Here is an 18,339-nt window from a genome sequence, read left to right as displayed (position 1 = left end):
TCCTTCCTTCCTCCCTTCCTTCCTTCCTTCCTTCCTTCCTTCCTTCCTTCCTTCCTTCCTTCCCCATAGCAATGTCCCCTCATAATATTGTGTAATCTCAGGGCCTGATTTTAAGGAAAGCATGAAATATGGCTTGGTTTTCTCACAAAGTGCAACAGAGTTGGCAGAACTGCAGTGAGTACATTACAGTGGTGCTGTGTTACAACAAGGAGAAAGATAAGCACCTGGGTGGCTGCTTCTGCCACAGGCAGGGAACTCTTCCAGTGTTTCATCAGATAGAAAAACAAAGCCGTAAACCCAAGCTTTTAATGGCTTCTTAGATTCGGTTTATCTGAAGCTGACGCTGTATTTTTTCTAATGCCACCCATTTACAGGAGCAGAGCTGAGGCAGGAGAGGCAGCGTGGATGCCCGCAGCTGATACAGTCAGTTTATTTGGGAGCAGGATAACATTGTGTCTGCAGCCTCCTTGCTCCTGGCTCCCGCGCTGTGCTGGCACGAGGTGGGGGATTGATCCAGCCGGAAAACAAGCTGGGAGCGGGGAATGGTCTCGTGGTGGCTCTGTGTCAGCGGCAGCAGAGAGCGGGGTTCAGCAGCGCTGCTGCAGAAAGCCCTGCAGAGCCCTGCAGGTCTGGGAAGCCCTGGGGGAGCTGCAGGAAAGGGCCAGGAGCTGTAGGGATCCGCAGCAGGGATCCATCCAGGCAGAGGCTCAGGGCTGCCCCGGAGCACAGCTGCCTTTTTGGCTCACAGGCCGTTTTTCCGGGTGGGTAGAGACGCTGCGTTTCTGTGCTGGTCGGGGAGCTGCTGTGCCCGGGCAGGCCCTGGGGCCAGCGCTGCCCTCCGTGGCGCGCGGCTCCCCGCAGAGCTCCGAGAGCAAAGGAGGAAGCGCGAGGCCTCGCTGCGGCGCCGCCGGCCACGACGGGCGCGCAGAGCCCGCGGGGCGGCCGGCGGCTCCGGCTGGGCGCCCTCCCTCTGCGGCCGGCGCCGCGGGCAGCCCCGAGCCTGCGCCGACGCGCAGCGGCAGGGAGCAGCGCTCCGGCCGCTGCCCATGTCTGCTTACAGCTGGGGCTTGCAGCCTCGGCGCAAGCCGGAGTTCCTCTCCCTCAGTAGGAATGGGCAGATGTTTAAGGAAGCAGCGAGGAAAGGGAGGGAATTCTCTCCTGTGGAAGGAGGCAAATTTCTGCGTGAGCGTGGTTGTCTTCTGCCAGGCCTATTGAGCATCCCCAGAGAGCACCTTTCTGGTAGCGGCTCCTAATGCAGCCACTCGTCCTCGGCTGTGGGCTGGGCCAGCTTCCTGAGAGGGAACGCGCGTGCTGCTCCCAGGGCTGCTCTCTGCTCAGGAGCAGGGAATCACCTGTGCTCCTGCTCTGTCTCAACCTGCGCCTGCCAGCGCGGTGAGAGGCAGTTTTCAGGTAGAGCACGGCTGAGGATGCGGGTGCTGCCATCCCAAACCTGCTGCTTGAGCCTCGGCCTCCGAGGGAAAACATTCCGCTAGAAATCCTGGTTGGAAGGAGGCCTGGAGCTCTTCCCGGTTTTGTGGCTGCTGCTGTGTGCGTGTTGACATGCAAAGCACTTTGGCCAAGGCTTTCAAATCTATCTGCTGATTTTGGGTCACCAGCTTGAGATAAGGCAAATCAGAGACAGGACCAGGCACTTCCTGAAAACCAGGCCTTTTGAAACAGGTTTCCTTTGATTTACCTGGCCTACACCTCGCTTTTCTTATCCGGCCAATACTCCCTGATGTGGTGTGGCTCGCTCTGGGGCTGTGCGAAGTTCACCTCTCAGGCTGAAGGATATGCAGAATATCCCAAGGAAGACGTGGTGCATGGCTTTGTATTCACTTTGATTGATTTCTTTGATCATTTTAAGTAACCTTCATTAGCAGTGGAGGGTATTAGATTAAATAGCTCTGGATGGAACTTGGGAGGACAGTAAAGGGCAATATTTAGTAGAAGACCTCGCAGTGACAATTTCAAGAGAAAATCCACTTTAAAAATACATGAGTTCCTGATGGTGACCTGCTGTTTTTCTTCCCCAGAGGAGCATGGAAAATATTTCTCTCTTTGTCATCCAGAAGTTTTATTTTCAGAGTGAACTGGATTGACCTTGTCCCATACTCAATCCCTGCTGAAGTCAAGTGCCTTAGAAAACCATTAAAACCTTCTCAGATGAGAGCCTGGACTAAGGTCCTGCACTGACTCTCTGAGTGCTGTATTGCTGCCTCTGCCACTGCCGGGTCTGATACCTTGGCTGCTCTGAGTACTTCAGTGTGCTTCTCACCTCTGCATCATCTGCCCTGGAGAACGGGGTGATCTTTGTGTTTCACAGCATGTGACATGGTGGCTCCCTGACTCCTGTGTCCTGGGATTTGTGCGCCTCTGGGACAAGGTGTCAGGGACAGCTGAGTGGGAAAGGGCATCGATACCCACAGGAGGAGCCTGTTCTTCACAGATGTCTGTGTTTTCCAACCGCTGATGTGTCCTGGAGCTGGTCAGGCAGCCCCAATGCAGCAACAGCAACAGAGCCCTTTGCTGACGTCTGTGTTTCTCCTTGCAGGTGGTGGTGCTCCTGGAAGCCCTGAGCTGGGGTCGGCTGGAAGATGACCGAGTACAAGCTGGTGGTGGTGGGAGCTGGTGGTGTTGGGAAGAGCGCTTTGACGATACAGCTCATTCAGAACCATTTTGTTGATGAATATGACCCCACAATAGAGGTGAGTGGCTCTGGGAAGAGGGCCTCTGTCTGTGTGTTTTCCCATTGTTCTTCTTCATTTCACTGTGAATCCAAAGTATGTTTGGCCTGGGCTCAGTCTGAGCCTGAGTGGGGATGTTTGTCTGCTTCAAAAAAACCTGTCCTGAATTTCCACACTAATTTGTGCCTCCTGCAGAGCAACTGCAGTGTCTGCTGAGGAGAAGCAGAGAGAGATGCAGTAAAAGTGTGTGTACCCTGGCCCCGGTGTGTGCAGCGCCTTGGACTACATGACCTCTGGAGGTCTCTCCCAACCTCAAGCGTTCTGTGGTTCCATGAGAGCTGGCAGGGCCCTTGGTAGCGCTGTGCAGGGACCGGGAGCTGAGACAGCACGAAAGCCCCTCCTTCAGACTAGATGTCAGCAGAGCGGGGATTAAAGGTTTGGGAGCAAAGAGCAGTTTTGTGCCCATGCTTCCATTTCTTCTGTAAAATTAAGTATATTGACTTCCCATGTGAGATGTTTGGAGATGCACGGGCAGAGTGGGCTGTAGCAGAGCGCAGTGGTATTGAGCTTATTGTGCTGCTGAAGTGAGTCCCGCCAAGCAGCTGCACCGTAGCGGTTTGCAGAGCGCTGCTGTGGGCACCGGGGCGGCTGGCACCTCAAACCGAGGTGAAGGCTGCCCAGTTTCTGCTGCGAGACCCCACCCCTCTGCAGAGCAGGAAGCTCATTGACTTTCTTGGCGCTGTCTCATGCGCGATTATAGATTTGTTCTGTAACAGGGAAAATGACACTTCAGCTCTTTCCCAGGATTTGCAGATTCTACAAAATAGCCGAGTGCTTCAGGAAAGACAAAGCAGGGGGGAGCTTCCAAGGAGACTGCTAGAGCGCCCTGAGCTCCTGGCCGGGGCCAGGTGAGTCCCCGCTTTGGTGAGAGGCACAGAGCAGGGAGGGAGCTGGAAGGACTGGATCTGTTTGTGTGCTGTTAGGAGGAGTTAATGATTAATACATTTGTCTCGTAATCAGCATGGATCACAGCACTTGCCTGTCTAGCTCAGTACCCCATCTTGAGAAGCAGCCAAAGGCCTTTTCCTCCTGGAGGTGCTGCAGAATGTAGTTTTCAATCTTCAGAATTCAGATTTCCACACTGCAAGTGTAAACAACAGAGACATTTTAATGCCTTGTAAAAATGTACTCCATTCTCCAAGTACTTTCACTGTTCCACTATTGCTGAGGAAATGCTGGTTTTACCTCCTGCATGATTTTACCTACTGCATGATACCCTTTACTGTAACTTAGATAAACAGGAGAGACGAGCCTTGGGAGAAAGGCAGAAATATTCTTATTGTCCTACAGATGAAGAGTGGAAAAACAGACCGCACTTAAAAGCACCTCTGGCCGAGGTGACATAGAAAGTCTGTGGCAAAGCTTGGAATTTAACTAGGGCTCCCGAGCCTCAGGGCTGCACCTGCCTCTGAGATCCAGCCCTCTTCTTGCCCAGCTCCTCTGCCCTCGCTCCTGCTCTTTATTCATGGCTTCATACGCAGGGTAAAACATATCAACTTGTGGGGAAATTCAGGAGGGACTTGGCTGTGGTGGCGCCCTGCGGAGCCCGGCACGAGTGACGCGCTGCGGGCAGCCCAGGCTCCCAGTGCTCCCTGTGCCGGCTCTGCCCGGGCAGGAGGGAAGCACTCGCTCCTGTGCCTGACGTGTCTGCTCTCCTGCTGGAGTGCCCAGGAAAGCTATGCAGAGCATTAATGCCTGTTTGCTTTAGTTGGTGGCCAGGCTGAGCACTTGAAAAGTCTTTTTTTTTGAGCTGAACAAACCTTTTTATTTGTCCAACACTAATATTATTTCTGCATTTTAAGTGCTCTCAGCCCCCAAATACTGTTTCTAAACAGACTGACTTGCTTAGAAAACATGAGCTTTTACATAAACAGCAAAAATCTGCTATTTTGTTTTCCTGCCTGTGGCTGCTTGCTGCAAGACATTGCAGTGCCCTCAGATTCCCACTTTCGAGGGGGCCTCCATCCCATTTCCTCCCCGTGCCGGCACTGGGGGTTTATGGTGGTGGCCTTGTCCCCTCCGGAGGAGGGTGGGACGGGACCGTGGGGCCTTGCTGTGCAGGGCCCTTGTGCAGCAGGACCCTGCACCCTCGCCCAGCCTGAGCGCCTCGGTGCGGCCTCTGCAGCGTCTCCCTGGGCAGCTGCTCCAGGTTGTTCTGCACAAAAGAGCTGCGCCTCAAGAGCGACCTCCCCGGGGAAGCGCCCGCATTAAGGGGTCAGGGAGCAGCACTGTGAGCACCGGGAGGGGAGGGAAGGAAAGTCCCATCTCCCTTGAACCTGGGGCAGGCGGACGCAGCTCTGACACCGAGTGTTGGGCTGGGGCCTCCTTTTCACCAGCTGGTGCTGCTGGATTTGCTTGCAGCCGCCTGCCCCCACTCACATGCACCCTGTTGGGAATTTTCTCCATGTAAACACACAGTGGGGAATGTAAACCTTGCCTGGCATTTAGCAGCACGCCCTCCTCTCCCTGCCTGCCCCTGCCGCTCTGTGCAGCTCGGGTGGGTGCCCTCGGAAGCGCTGCCCTCCTCCCTCCCTGACCAACACCTTCTCAAACGGCTCCCTTTCCATTAGACTTCATTTTCTGGGGATTTAGGATGTGCAGGGATGAATGTGACCAACAAAATCCCCATCCTGTCGTGACTAAGCTTCTTGGGATCATGCCTGGGAGCTGAGTAAGGCAGAGCAGAGCAGTGCTGCGACGTGCAGGCTAAAGGGGGAAAGGAGGGCGACCGCGTGCGTGGAGTGAAGGGCTGCACGGTGCTGCTCACGCTGCGTGATCCAAGGCAACGAGGAGTGTTTGGAAGCGAGGGGTGAGCAGGGAGCGAAGAGCCCCCAGCAGGAGGGAGCCCTTTGGGGGCTGCTGGGGGCGATGCCGGGGGGACATCCCACTGGTGCCCCTTTCCTCGTCCCGGGCTCCTGTTGGCACCTCCTGGAGCCAGCGCAGCCTTGGGACCTGTGTCATGCCCAGGGCTTTCCCTCCCGCACCGCATCAGCTACAGGAACTGATATTCCAGCTGATCCACAGCACGGAGGGCTGAGTTGCAAGGGCAGGAGATGCTGCAGGAGCCTGGCGGCGGCTGTGGAGATACCGCTTGCTTAGGGCCAGGCTGCAGCCCATCAGGTCCTGACCTCCCAACCACTGGGGCTTCTTCTGTAGTCAAAAATGGAGCCGTAGGGGATGGGGATAAAAGGAGCTCTGGAGAACATGCCTTGAGTGCGACTGATGATGCTGCTGTGGTACTGAAGACGAGCGGCAACTCCGTGCGCAGCGGGACGTTCCCTGCGCCGCGGTGAGCGGGGCCATCGCGGGGACAAACCCCCGGCTGCGCCGCGGGCAGAGCTGGTGGCTGCGGCACCACCCGCTCCTGCGGCGGGGCTGGGCCCGGCAGCGACGCCGTGTCCGTGCAGCCCGCGGCGCCGGGGAGGCTGGTTCCCCGTTAGCGCTGCGGGCACGTGGCTGCAGGGCGGGATGCCAGCGGCTCTGCAGCAGCTGGAGGGCACGTGCCATCCTGGCCCGCGGCTGCCGTGCCCTGCCTGCTGGGGAGCGGGCGCCGAGGAGGGCACAGCAGGGCACGGCGTGGCTGTGAGGGCAAGGCGAGCAGAGAGGCGAGCTGGCCCCGCCAGCTGCGGCCGTATAGGTGGCATCTGGGCTTGAGTCGCTCCCCTTCTGCCCCGCCGCGGGGCCCGGCGCTTCCCTTCCTGGTGCTGCCGCGGGGCTGCCGAGCAGCGCCGGGTGCCGCGGCCTCAGCAGCCTGGCAGCCCGCTGGCCTTGTTGCAGTCCGAGGCTGGAGGCGTTGCAGCATGAGAAGCTGTTCCGATGTCGCATCACACATTTGCACCTGTATGTTTTTCACAAAGATACACAGGTTGTGGCTAAGAGCGGAGCGGCGTTGAGCTGCCGGAGAGCAGGGGGGCTGTTGGTGGGGCGCGGGCTGCCCCATGCTGCCCACGGGGCAGAGCGGCCGTGGTTGGAAGCAGCGCCCACGGTTCAGATCCCTGGGAGAACCTGCTCCGTGGTTTCCAGGCCCTTTCACATATGCCGTGAGCTGCAGTCATCTCCACCGCAGGGAAAACACACGGCTTCAAAGGGACCGCCAGGATATTCCATCCCTTTCCCAGAGCCCCTCTGGCAAAGACTGGATGTGGGAAACACCCTGCTCACAGGGTAGTTCTTGTCTTTTTTGATGTTTGGATTTGCAGCCCTGCGGGTAGAGCCTCTGGTGCGTAAGCTGGGGCCTGGTGGAGGTGCCGCCTCTTGGGTGATCACGGCCTCTCGGATCCCAGGGCGCCTCCAAGGCCTGGGTGCCCCACTGCGGAGCGGGGAGGCAGGATGGGTTGGGAGGAGGGCAGCAGAGGCCCCGGCCTCCGGGCTGCTCCTCCAGGGCGAGGGGCCGGCGCCAGGGGCCTCCTCAGCCATCAAGGCCGGGCGGGAGGGCCGCGTGTGGGGCAGGGCAGGTGGCGCTGCACACGGCAGCATCCCGGCAGCGCCTTCCTGTCCCTGCCTGTCCTGCCGGGACAGTGCCGAGAGAGGCGCGCTCTCTCTCTCTCTCATGCAGCCCGCAGGGTGCCCCGCCACCCTGCGCCCCCCGCTGCCTCCCTTCCCCCAGCAAACCTGCTCTGCTCTTTCTTCCCCGTCTTTTTCCCTTCCCTTCCACTTTTAAGAGCAGTGGAGTCAGTTATTCCATGGAGCTGCATCCTGGCCTCTTCCCGAGCTCCCCACGGGCAGCACCGGCCCTGCGACCCAGGCCAGGCTGCCCCGGGCTGTGCGGCGGTGCCGGTGCCTGCTTGGTGGCACTGGCCAATGCAAGCTCCCGTGGGAGCTCCCGGCTGTTCCCGTTCCGTGGCACTGGATTTGAGCTCGTGTCCCGTGGGTGAAACCTTTCCTTGCAGGCCCTCCTTAACGCTTTTCTTCTCCCCTTCTGCTGTCTCCTGGGCCTGCAGGATTCCTACAGAAAGCAAGTCGTCATTGATGGAGAGACCTGTTTGTTAGACATCTTGGACACGGCAGGGCAAGAGGAGTACAGTGCCATGAGAGACCAGTACATGAGGACAGGGGAGGGATTCCTGTGCGTCTTCGCCATTAACAATACCAAGTCCTTCGAGGACATTCACCAGTACAGGTCAGTAGCGGGCGCAGGCCCCTTCCCTCTTGCCGCCGCACCGCCCGGGCCTCCCTTGGGATCAGGCCTCCGCCTGGAGGCGCCGGCTCACAGCACAGACAATTAGCTCCAGCGGCCCTTCCCCCGGGAAGAGACGGAGCAGACGCTAATGTCGGTGACTCCAGTAAAACCCATGCGGAGGGATTGCTTGCGGCCTTTGGGGACTTGCTAATGTAATGGTTAAGTGTTTATGGTGACTAAAGAGAGAGCTGATCCTTTACGACTCGCTCCCTTCCCGCTCTAATTAATGGAATGGTTTTGTTAGTGCCATCGATCTCCGGATTTACCCCGCGCGGCGCCGGGCACTGCGGAGGAGGCAGTGGCGGCTGGGGAGGGCAGCGGGGCTGGCGGCAGCGCTGGGCGCACGGGGCGGCCCTGGCCCCGACACCTCGGGGTGCCCCAAGCAGGCGGCGAGTCAGGAAAGTCGCGCAGAGGTGCCGTGAGCAGCGGGATGTGCCGGGATGCGCAGCGGCCGCCGAGGGCGAGGGTCCGTTTCCCCAAAACACCTGGGGCGGCGGGAGCCGGGGCCAGATGCACTCGCAGGGTGGCTTCACTTCAAGGCCCGGTTTTAATCGTGATGCAAATCGCTGGCTTTAACCTCGCTTTGCATGTGCTCGCCGCATTTGCACTTTAAAAAGGCTTTTCCCTGGAGAAAGGCTCCTTCTCGCTGGTTAGTAACCATTAGGAGGTATCTGTTTTCAACTAAGTGTAGCCTCTGCACTAAATTTAGTACTCGCTTCTGCTGATCAGGATGTTACACCGAACACTTAAGTGGTTTTATAGCTTAACATATATATATTCAGGCTGCATTTCTATGTTAGGCTATACGAAAAAAGGATGATTGATTTTTTAACAGTGTGCGGTCAGGCTACTTTGGATGGAAATTTGAATACCATTGAAATGCAGAAAACAGCCTATAAAAATGCTTTCATTAGTTAAATAAAAATGTTAATAATCCTGGATATGTGAGCAAAAAAAAAAAGAGCTGTTTTGCATCAGAAGTTAAGTCATTTCTTAAACAAAGGAAGTTATTATCTATCAAGAGGGAATTGAATGGATTGTTTGCAGCCGTAATAGCCTTCGAGATTTTAAAAGTAGTAGATCTTATCGTCGCCCACCTAGCTTTAATGCAGAGGCTGGAACTGCAGAGCAAGCACCATGGCTTTGCTAGTTCCCAGTTGGTTTTTCAGCTTTGACTGAGTGGAGCTGATCTGGAACGAAGAAAATACTGTGTGCATCTGCAGAAAAGGCTACAGCTGCCAAAAGCTGGTTTATCAGCTCGCCAGGCTCCATTTGCAACCCTCTATCTGGCTTCTTTTCCCTGTGCAGGAGTATTACTTGACCTAACATGTTGCAAGTATATAGGTAACTGCTTGAGTATTCATCAGAGTTTAGCTTAAATCATCTTAAGAGGTTATGGTTGTGTCTTAATATAGATCCCCATAATTTCAGGATGATTTTTTAAACAGTTGCAGAGATTTGCTCAGCTTTCATTTCCAAGGGAGCCCAAACTGGTGCCGTTGCCTTGCGTTCATGCTGGGGTCACTTGGGCGCCCGTGAAGGCCCTGCAGAAGGCGGGTTGTAGGAGCGAAGCAGAACTCTGTGATCACTGACTGAAAACGGCCTTTCCTCTGCTCCGGCGGGGAGCCCACTAAAACTGCCCACCCGTCACTGTGGCATCTCTTATTCTTGCAGAGAGCAGATCAAGAGGGTGAAAGACTCGGATGACGTTCCCATGGTGCTGGTGGGAAATAAATGTGACCTGCCGGCCCGGACAGTGGAGACGCGGCAAGCGCAGGACCTGGCCCGCAGTTACGGGATCCCTTACATAGAAACGTCTGCCAAAACCAGACAGGTAGGAGGCGGGATGGGTTATCCCATCCCATGGCTAAAGTCTTCCTTGGGCTCCTCTGGCCTGCGCTGCTGTCGGGCAGGGGGCCAGGCTGCCCGTCAGCGCTCGGTGCTGGCTGCCCGGCGTGCTCTGCGCCCAACGCGCCGCTGCGGCCGGCATGTGCAGCGGCCGGCGCCGTCCCTGCATGTGCGGCGGCGGCGGCGCTGGCAGCGGCGGGACCGACGCGCAGCCCCGCGGGCAGAGCCGCCGGCTCAGTCAGCCGCCCGCTGCCGTGACTTGCAGCAGGCCCTGCTGGAGCAGGCTCTGCTGGAGCGCCTGCGGAGTCTGCCGGTGGTGCTGGGCAAGTACAGACACGTGGCAGGATCCCCGGGCATCTCCCCAGGCCTCCCCCCGCTGCTGCCGCTGTTTTGGGCAGCACATGCAGTGCACAGACAGACCCACGCACCGCAGAATGTCCGAGGGTGCTCAGCTCTGCGCGCCCATCGCAGACAGGTTCCTGGAAGGGCTTCGCAGCTTAACTGCCTGGCTGCAGTTTGGTAACCTGCACCCTCCGAAGCCTCCAGGCAGTCTTCTGTGGGTGTTTCTAGCTGGCAGGCGAATGCCTCTGTTCTCTGCACTGTCCTTTCTCTCATCCCCGTCAGTGACTCTTGGTGTGCCTTTTCCAGGGCGTCGAGGATGCCTTCTACACCCTAGTGCGGGAGATCCGTCAGCACAAGCTGCGCAAGCTGAATCCGCCCGATGAGAGCGGCCCCGGCTGCATGAACTGTAAATGTGTGATATCGTGACTAAGGTGAGCTTGGGAAGCAGGAGACACGGCGCACTTTCCCCAAGACAGGCCCTGCCTGTGTCGACCCCTGAAGGGAGGCGTGCGCCTGAGCAAAGGGCTCAGACGAAGAGACACGTCACCTCGCTGGCTCCTAACCCGCTTGTGCAAAGTGCATCGTCCTGAAACACGGGAGCAGATGCACTGTACCGTAAGAGGCATGACCCTAAGTTCCTTAGAAGAGTTTTCTCGCTGGGTGTATCCCCTGGGGCACTGGGGACTGATGCAGCGCTGTGGATTAGCCGTAAGGGGGCTGATTTGCCTGTATAAATAGTGTGGGTCATAGCCAGAACCAGTATTTTTCAGCCCGTGCCCAGCCTTGCTTGTCTGCGTTGGCTGCTCTTCTCTTGGTTCCAGCCGTGGGTTTCCCTTGGTCCTCAGTTTCCCAGTCCTGCTGGGCCACAGGGAGTGGAGAGCTCCTACCCACTGGCTGCCTGCGAGCGTGAGGTGGCCCCAGGCCAAATGTCCTCTGCTTTGGTCTGTGCGTTGGAGGAGCAAGTGCGGAACCGAGTCCTTCCAGAACAGCCCCAGAGCAAGAACAGCCCCACTGCCCCTGCCCCTGAGGTGCCTTTCCAATGGGGGAGCCTTCCAAGCACCAGCATGGGCAGCCCTTATCCCTTCATACAGCTGCTGACGTCCGAGAGAAAAAGCCCACATGAGGTAGAGGGCCCTGCAGGAGGGGCCAGCTGAGGTGGAGGAGGCAGCCGCGGCCTCTCCATCACTTCTCGAGGCAAAGGCGAGCAGCGCAGCCGAGCTCTCCCCGGGCAGGGATCCCTGGCAGCCTTCGCTTCCTCGGAGGACGTGGGCTGCCTCCCAGCCCTCTGCTGCCGGCGGAGCGCGGGCTGAGACCTGCCCTGGGGCTGGGCCTGGCACACACCGCGCTGCTCAGGGAGCTTCCCAGATGTTTGGATCACGCAGCTGTCCGGGAGCATTTCCTGCGGATGGGGATGGGAGCTGGGGCGTGTTTCCTGCCTGGCTCGCAGCTGAAGGCAGGAGGACAAGCCCAGGCGCTGCCCGAGCTGCTCTTGCCCTCGCGCTGACTGCGCCAGCCTGGCGTCCCGCTCGACACGGCGGGCAGGGAGCCTCCCACGGAACGGGCGCTGATCCACGTCTCCCCCCTTCTTGTTTCAGCTGACTGGACTGTGACTTGGAGGGGTTTCCGCTGTGCAGAGCGCAAGGAAAGAGGTGAAGCAAAAGAAGAAACAAATGGATTCAAGAGAGGAGTATGGCCGGAGCGGGAGAGGAAGAGGAGGAGGAGGAGGACAGGGGAGCATGAGCCCCTCCATGGACTATCTTGTATCTCACCCAGGCCTGCAGCAGACGACGTTTTTTTCTTTCCCTATCCCCTCCTCCTTTGGCCTCCTCCCATCCGGCAACTGTACAAAGCCACAGATGGAATCACAGTAAATTATTATTTGATGGTCTCAACAAAGGCTCTCGGTGGCTGTGTCCCGCTTCGGAGGTTGCTGCTGCTGGTGCTCTTGTGAGCACCGTCCGAGGGCCGGCGGGGGAAGGAGGGCCCGTGTGGCAAGGGAAGAGGCTGCAGTTTGCTGTCTCGGTCGACTGAGATCCTGTTGAGAACAGACCAGTGGATCTGAGGAAAACCCATCTACAGCCTAGTGGGTAGGGAGCCCACGAAGTGTCTTCTTGGAGACGAGTGAATTTTGAGGAGGTCCTGCGGTGGGTGAGGATTGTCTGTGCCAGGGCTGCTCCTTGCCAGCTGGCCAGAGAGAGGCAATGGAGGTGGCTGCTCTCTGCCCTGGGGGCTTGGTGGCCTCTCTGGAGGGGCCTTAGGATTTGGAGAGAAGTGTCTGCAAGAAGCAAATCCCAGGGAGTGCTCTGATTGCCTTGGGCCTTGTCTGTGCCCTCTACCACTAATTTTAGTGTCCCACCAGTGTTTTGCTTAACAGAAAGCGTTGTCCTTGCCTCCTGTGAGTCCTCCCTAACATGCATCTCCTCTACAAGAGCCCAGCTGAAATGTTTTGCTGGCCCCCACGTTTTGGCCAAGTGGAAGTCTGCCACCAGCCTGGGCTGTCCCCATCCCCAGGTGCTTGGCATTAAACATGGTCTGCGTGGGAGGTTGACGAGCTCAGATGTGATGCCTGGAAGGGAAGATGCATCAGGGAGGGGATCTAGAAGCTGCCTTCGCCTGAGCGGGTGCCAGTTTGTTGCTTCCTTGATGTGTCTTCCCTGAGCAGTTTTTCAAGCAGGGCAAAGGGAGGAGGGAAACCTCCTTCTCCTTCCGCAGTGCTGTGCTGTAACTTGGGGTGAGAGCAGAACAGAAACCGGTGCAGGTCGATGTGCTCAGCTGCTCTGAACGGCCTCTTGGCCACGGCTCTTCACAGGCACCTTGTTTTGGTGTAACCGCCCCCAGGCACCTACGTGGGGGCAGGACTGGGCCTTTCTGCTTCCCTCTAGCGCCCGGGGGACAGACCCCTGAACGCACAGAGGCCTTAGGGCTTTCCCTGCCTCTCAGCAGCCTGTTACAGTAGGTGAAGCCCCCTCTGTCCCTGCATGGCTCTGCACACAGCAGAAGGCTCTCCATGGCTCCACACGGAAACCTGGGTGCTCGGAACCTGTTGGCTAAGCTGGAAGCGTTCATAGTGCTCGGACCCATGTGGGCAGGAATGCTTCAGATAGCAGTGAGATAGCTGGGAAGCTCTCTAGCAGCTCATTGAGAAGACTCTCATATTCCTTCCCTGCAGTAACTGCATGTTTCCCCTTGGGCAGCTCTCCCACCCCGCTCGCCCCATGGCAGCGGCGCCCCGTGTCGTTGCATCGCTCACAGGGAGTGTTTTGGGGCTGCATCCAGGTGCCCTGTGTGCCCAGGCTGTGGTCAACCCTCCTGTCTCGCAGGCAGCCCTCCCTGCAGGGCCTGGCGCACGGCTGAATCCCAGCCCCGCGGGCCCTGCTGGGCCGGGCACCGCCAGCGCAGCGGGAGGAGGCTCCTGCCTGGGACACGCACTGAGCAGCCGGAGGCGCCGCTGCCAGGAGCGGATGCGCACGGTGCCAGCGGCCTGTGCCGCCGCCGCCGGGGCTCGTCAGCCCTTGCTGCAGCGAGCTACTGCACTGGGAACCTGCTGCTACTTTGCTAGAAGATTCTAGCAATGAGATGGGCTCACAACTACTTCTTGCTGGGTGGATTTCTTCAGCCTTGGAATAGCATCAGTGTTACAGTCTCATTAGAGCAAAGGCAGGTCTGGAGAAGGAATTGCTGGGTTTGGAAATAGCTAAGGATTCTTTCCTAGAACGCAGGTGTTCAGATGTACGTGTTTCAGGAATACCATCACTGGAAAATGAACACATTTTTCAGATGTTGCAACAGTTGAAAGTTTCTCTGTGGACGGGAGCTTGCTACCCACCTGAGTTCTGCTCTTGCAGCACGTGCTCAGGTAAGCAGATCACGTTGTTACTGTGAACAGAGCAGCTCAGCTGCGTGGCTGGGAGCTGTGTAAGTCCAGAGCCAGAGTTTGGCCACTTCACCTTTTCCGCCTACCACAGTGCTTAGCAGGGCACAGCAAGGCTGGACTGAACTCAGTGCTGGGATGTGAGTCTCAGCCAGTAGGAGCCTGGTCTCTGCCAAGGCCTCCGGCACTTCGGCACTGTGCCCGTTACCTTCTGGGGCTGCATGGCCCGCGACGCAGGACTGCCCCCCTGGAACCTGTGCTTAGGGGATGGCAGAGCTGAACAAGTCTGGCTCGGCCTGATGGGACCGAGGCGGTCAGGACCGACGTCAAGCTTCTCTGCCGCATTGTTGAAGTGTCTCATACCCTATTACAGCGAGGTTGGAGTTTCAGAGATCACAGCTGAGTCAGCTGACAAAGTTGCTTACAAGTCTTTAAAGATGCTGCTTAAGTGCTGGAACAAGTCCCAGGCCTTTTAGCATAAGGGTTTGGGCAGAAGCCCTGCCTTGAAGATCCGTAGGGTGTGGGTGCCTGCGGGGCAGACGAGGCCGGGCTCTTGCCCAGGTGGCAGCGGCACTGGGGGCAGTTTGCAGGAGGCGGCAGCCCTGGCCCCGGCTGCCGGGAGAGCGGCCAGGAAAGGGACACGGCCGCAGTGCCGGGGCGCGCAGAGCAGCGCTTTCGCCGGGCTGCAGGCTGCCCCTCTGCCTTCTTGCTTGCAGTTTGGTTGGGGAAGGAGAGGCCGAAGAGCCTTGCCCTCCACGCGTGTCCAGTGCACTGCTGCTAACACGCGAGGGTTAGTTTCTATTATTTTCACTTGCGTGGGGAACTCCCTGCTTGACCTCCCAGGGCATCAGGCCCTGGCGGCAGCCTCAAGCAGAGGGGGCAGCCTCATTTACCCCAGGCTGCTGCTCTGTGGCCACGAGCGTCCTGGCAGGGCAGCCCGAGGGGCAGCTCCCAACCCTTGCGGAGACGCCGGTTAGTCCTGCAGCCGGAGCCAGCCTGTGCGGCCGCGGTCACTGCACCAGCGAGGGGAGCAGCCAGAGTGGAGCAGCAGCTGGGGCGTGCGGGGCCCTCGGGTGAGCGTCTGGCGCGCGGCGGCCCCGGGCGGCTGCGCAGCAGGGAGCAGAGCTGCAGCGAGCGGCGGGATCACTGAGCACGGAGTGATGCTGCTCGGGCAGCCCTAGTCAGAGCCGCTCTGCCTCCCCCTCCTTCCTGCAGCTGTGCGTTTCCCAAAATGGGAATTTCCTTCCCTTCCCAAAGGGAGGCTCTACGCAGCTCCGGGGCAGTTCAAAGCTGCTCCGAGCAGCCCCTTCCTTGCTGAGCACAGGGCAACAGGGCAGCTGGGGCCCGTGAGGGTGCGCGGCTGGGCGCATTGCTGGCAGTGGGCGCAGGACGAGGGGCGCGCTGCTCTTCGGGACACAACACCGTCGCTGTGGCCATGGTCCTTGGCACCGCAGGGCAGCTGTCCCTTATAGGGAAGCGCAGTGATGCTGCGGGTGGCACCCCAAACGCAAACGGCCTGGGAACGCTGCACAACGGGAAGCAGTGGATGTGATAGGTGCTGATCGCAGCAGCTGCTTAAAGCACTTGAGCTGCAGCCGGTGCCACTTGTCACCTGTGGGGCCAGCGACTGGCGTGGGCATCGCTCAGCCCCGACCTGCCGGCAGATCCAGCACCGTCAGTCGCCCCAGGGCAGCTGCACCATTTTTTGCACCCTTGGCACCCTCCGTCCTGCCAAACCTCTTCCCAAGTCCCTCCTTGGTGCAGCGCTGAACTCACAGCCTGAGCTCGCTGTGGAAGCCCAAGCAGGGCTGCTGCCGTGTTTCCTTCCCCGCGGGATGCACCAGGACCTGGAGTGGGAGCCCCTGCAGCTGTCAGATGAGCGGGGCAGGACGGAGGCTTCACACGGAGAGGAGCAGCTCGCTCTGCCTGCAGGGGCGCTGCCTCTCAGCACGGCTGCACCCAGGAGCCCAGGGTGCTGCTGCCGCGCGGGCAGCGCAGCCGGGCAGCCGCTTTAGAGCGGCGTCTCCCCCGCGTGCCTGGTGGAGGCACCAGGCGCTGCCCTGCAGCCTGGGCGCGTTCCCCGCGGCTCCTCCGGCCCATCTGCGCCCTTGGCGGCGGGCGAGCAGCCCCGGCCCAGCTGAGCGCCGAGCCGAGTGCTGCAGGGAGCAGCGGGGACCGCGGCAGTTTTCACTGAGGTAAGAAACCTCCTGGAGCCAGTTTTATGCTAAACTTCTTTAACCAATCTCATTACAACCATGTAAAACACAGCACGGAATACTACGTACAGTCTGTCTGGGTCAGAGCAAAAAGGAACGACGGACTTGGTCTTCCCCAATTTCTTACAAAAAACAAGGGGGGAGCACAGATGTAAAAATGGTTTTAAGGAGCAATTATAATACATTAGAAAGAGTCACAGAGGAAGCGTTCCCCACTGTAAACAAGAACAGCAACTGAAAACAAAAGCCAAGGGCAGCAGATCTGTCAAAGTGCACAGAAGGGACCCGGACCCCTAACACACAGCCCTGCCATGGGCTCCCGCTGTGGGGCTCAGCCCAGCTGCTCAAAGTGCTCAATCACAAACAAAAAGCAACCCGCAACGTTTGTCTTTCGAATTAAACAGGTTGATCAGCCAGGTAAGAGCTATGTGGGGCTGCAAGGGCAAGGAAGGGACGAGCGGGCAGTTTTCCTGAGTTTGCTTGCAATAACACTGGCTTTGGCCACGGGCTTGAGGCCATTTTAAGGAGTTTGGTGCAGGAGCAAAGGGGCTTTTGGCCAGTGCTTGTCCCGCTGCTGTCCCCCTCTGCTCAACTTCCCTTCCTCGCCCCAGAGAAAAGGCTGAGGCCGGGCCGGCTCCCACCTCTGCTGCCACAGTGGTCTCTCTGGAGCCCCTGGGAGAGGGAAGCGGGCACAGAGAGAGGATCCGTGTCCAGAGCCACAGGCTGCTGGTGCACGGGCCCCATGCAGCACCACACGTGAGAGGCTGGCAGCACCTGGGCGAGCACAGAGAGGTGAGGGAAGCGGCGCCCTGGGAAGCCGCAGCTCCCCGGGGCTCTTGGGGCCCCTTTGCCCAGGCCGCTTCCCAACCCTGCAGAGCACGGGAGGGCAGAGCCCCCGCTGCGCTTTGCCAGCAAGTGCCTAATGTGGCAGCTCTTCAAAATTACAGCAAACTCCCCATGAACATAAGCACTGCAAAACATCCTGGCCACGTCCTGGCTGGGGCCTGGGGGCGGCCAGCCCAAGGAGACTGCAGGGCGGCCAGGAGGGAGGGCGAAGGGGCCGCCCCTGTGGTCAGCTGGCGCTGGCCACGCGCCGGGGCCGTGGCACCCTCTGCGCGCCCCACGGCGAGCGCGGGGCTCCAGCCCCAGCAGCTGCCCGGCGCTCTCGGGACCCAGCAGCTGAGGGCAGCTGCCACCTGTGCAAAACCCTGCCCAGGTGCCTTAACACGCGCACGCGTCTCACCCGTACGGGCACTCGAAAAAACACTGAACTGAGAGCAGTTTAAGCACCTCTGCCCTCAAGGGGGCCTGTGATGTCTCAAAACACAACACTCAGCGTCTGTGCAGCGCCTCTCCTCCACGCGCGTCCCCAGCAGCCGCTTGCGACTCCCCGTGGCCCCTGCGAGGTAGCTGGGACCATCCCTGCTCCCCGTGCAGGGCGGGAGGCCGGGCCGGCTCGGAGGCTCCCCCAGGGCTGCGCCGGGGCCACCACGGGAGCGGGGCTCTGGTGGCTCCACCCAGGGTGCCAGGGTGCCGCTTTCCACACCCGTGCCAGCATGAGCATGAAAGAGCCAGGGAGCAAGCCCGGGAGGAAACGAGGCCTCCCGCAGCGCCCCCACGTTCAGTGGAAACCTCCCTCAGGGCTCCAGGCAGGCTTTGGATCAGCCCAGGAGAGAAAAGCCAGTTTTGAAGCCACCTCAAACCTTCAGCGAGCTACTGCTCACGTTCTCCACCAGCATAGGAGGGCCGGGGGTTGCACGCAGGCCCAAAGGTGGCCCTACAGCGAGCGCACCCAGGCAGCGAGCACACAGACCGCTCAGCCGGCTGGCACGCGGAGCCTCCCCGGCCTCCTCCCGGCTGGGGCGGAGCAGCAGCAACGCCATCGCTGCAGCGCCCTTGGAAAGGGCTGCCCCGGCCCTGCGGATCCGGCCCTTGCAAAGAAAGGCCCTCGCTGCTGCCGCCACCGCCGCCTCCCACACGCGGTGCCTGCTCCCTGCGCAGGGCTGCCCGGCTCGGGCTCGCAAGCCAAGCGACGCAGCAACCAACCAGCCTCAGCTCTGGGCAGCCGGGCTTCCAAACTTTCCAGGAACAAGCAAAACTAGGAGCACTTTCCAATCTGTCCATAGAAATGAAGCC

At 59.2% G+C, this 18,339-nt stretch overlaps 1 protein-coding gene across 1 annotated transcript in view; it reads left to right on the top strand.

Moving 5' to 3' along the window:
• Positions 1 to 12,008, top strand: part of HRAS (HRas proto-oncogene, GTPase) — a 19,079-nt gene extending 7,071 nt beyond the window's left edge. Inside the window, exons 2-6 of the mRNA XM_026034723.1 lie at positions 2,555 to 2,708; positions 7,688 to 7,866; positions 9,601 to 9,760; positions 10,423 to 10,547; positions 11,712 to 12,008. Of these exons, the coding sequence (XP_025890508.1) occupies positions 2,598 to 2,708; positions 7,688 to 7,866; positions 9,601 to 9,760; positions 10,423 to 10,542 (570 nt within the window). The 5' untranslated portion in view covers positions 2,555 to 2,597 and the 3' untranslated portion in view covers positions 10,543 to 10,547; positions 11,712 to 12,008. The remainder of the gene's footprint in view (positions 1 to 2,554; positions 2,709 to 7,687; positions 7,867 to 9,600; positions 9,761 to 10,422; positions 10,548 to 11,711) is intronic.
• Positions 12,009 to 18,339: the final 6,331 nt, after the last annotated feature.

This window comes from Nothoprocta perdicaria, unplaced genomic scaffold (genome assembly GCF_003342845.1).
Source record: "Nothoprocta perdicaria isolate Ctin4 unplaced genomic scaffold, notPer1 scaffold_15, whole genome shotgun sequence".
NCBI classification, from domain to species: Eukaryota; Metazoa; Chordata; class Aves; order Tinamiformes; family Tinamidae; genus Nothoprocta; species Nothoprocta perdicaria.
The sequence above is the reverse complement of the archived record's forward strand: the minus strand, read 5'-3'. Positions and strand labels throughout refer to the sequence as shown.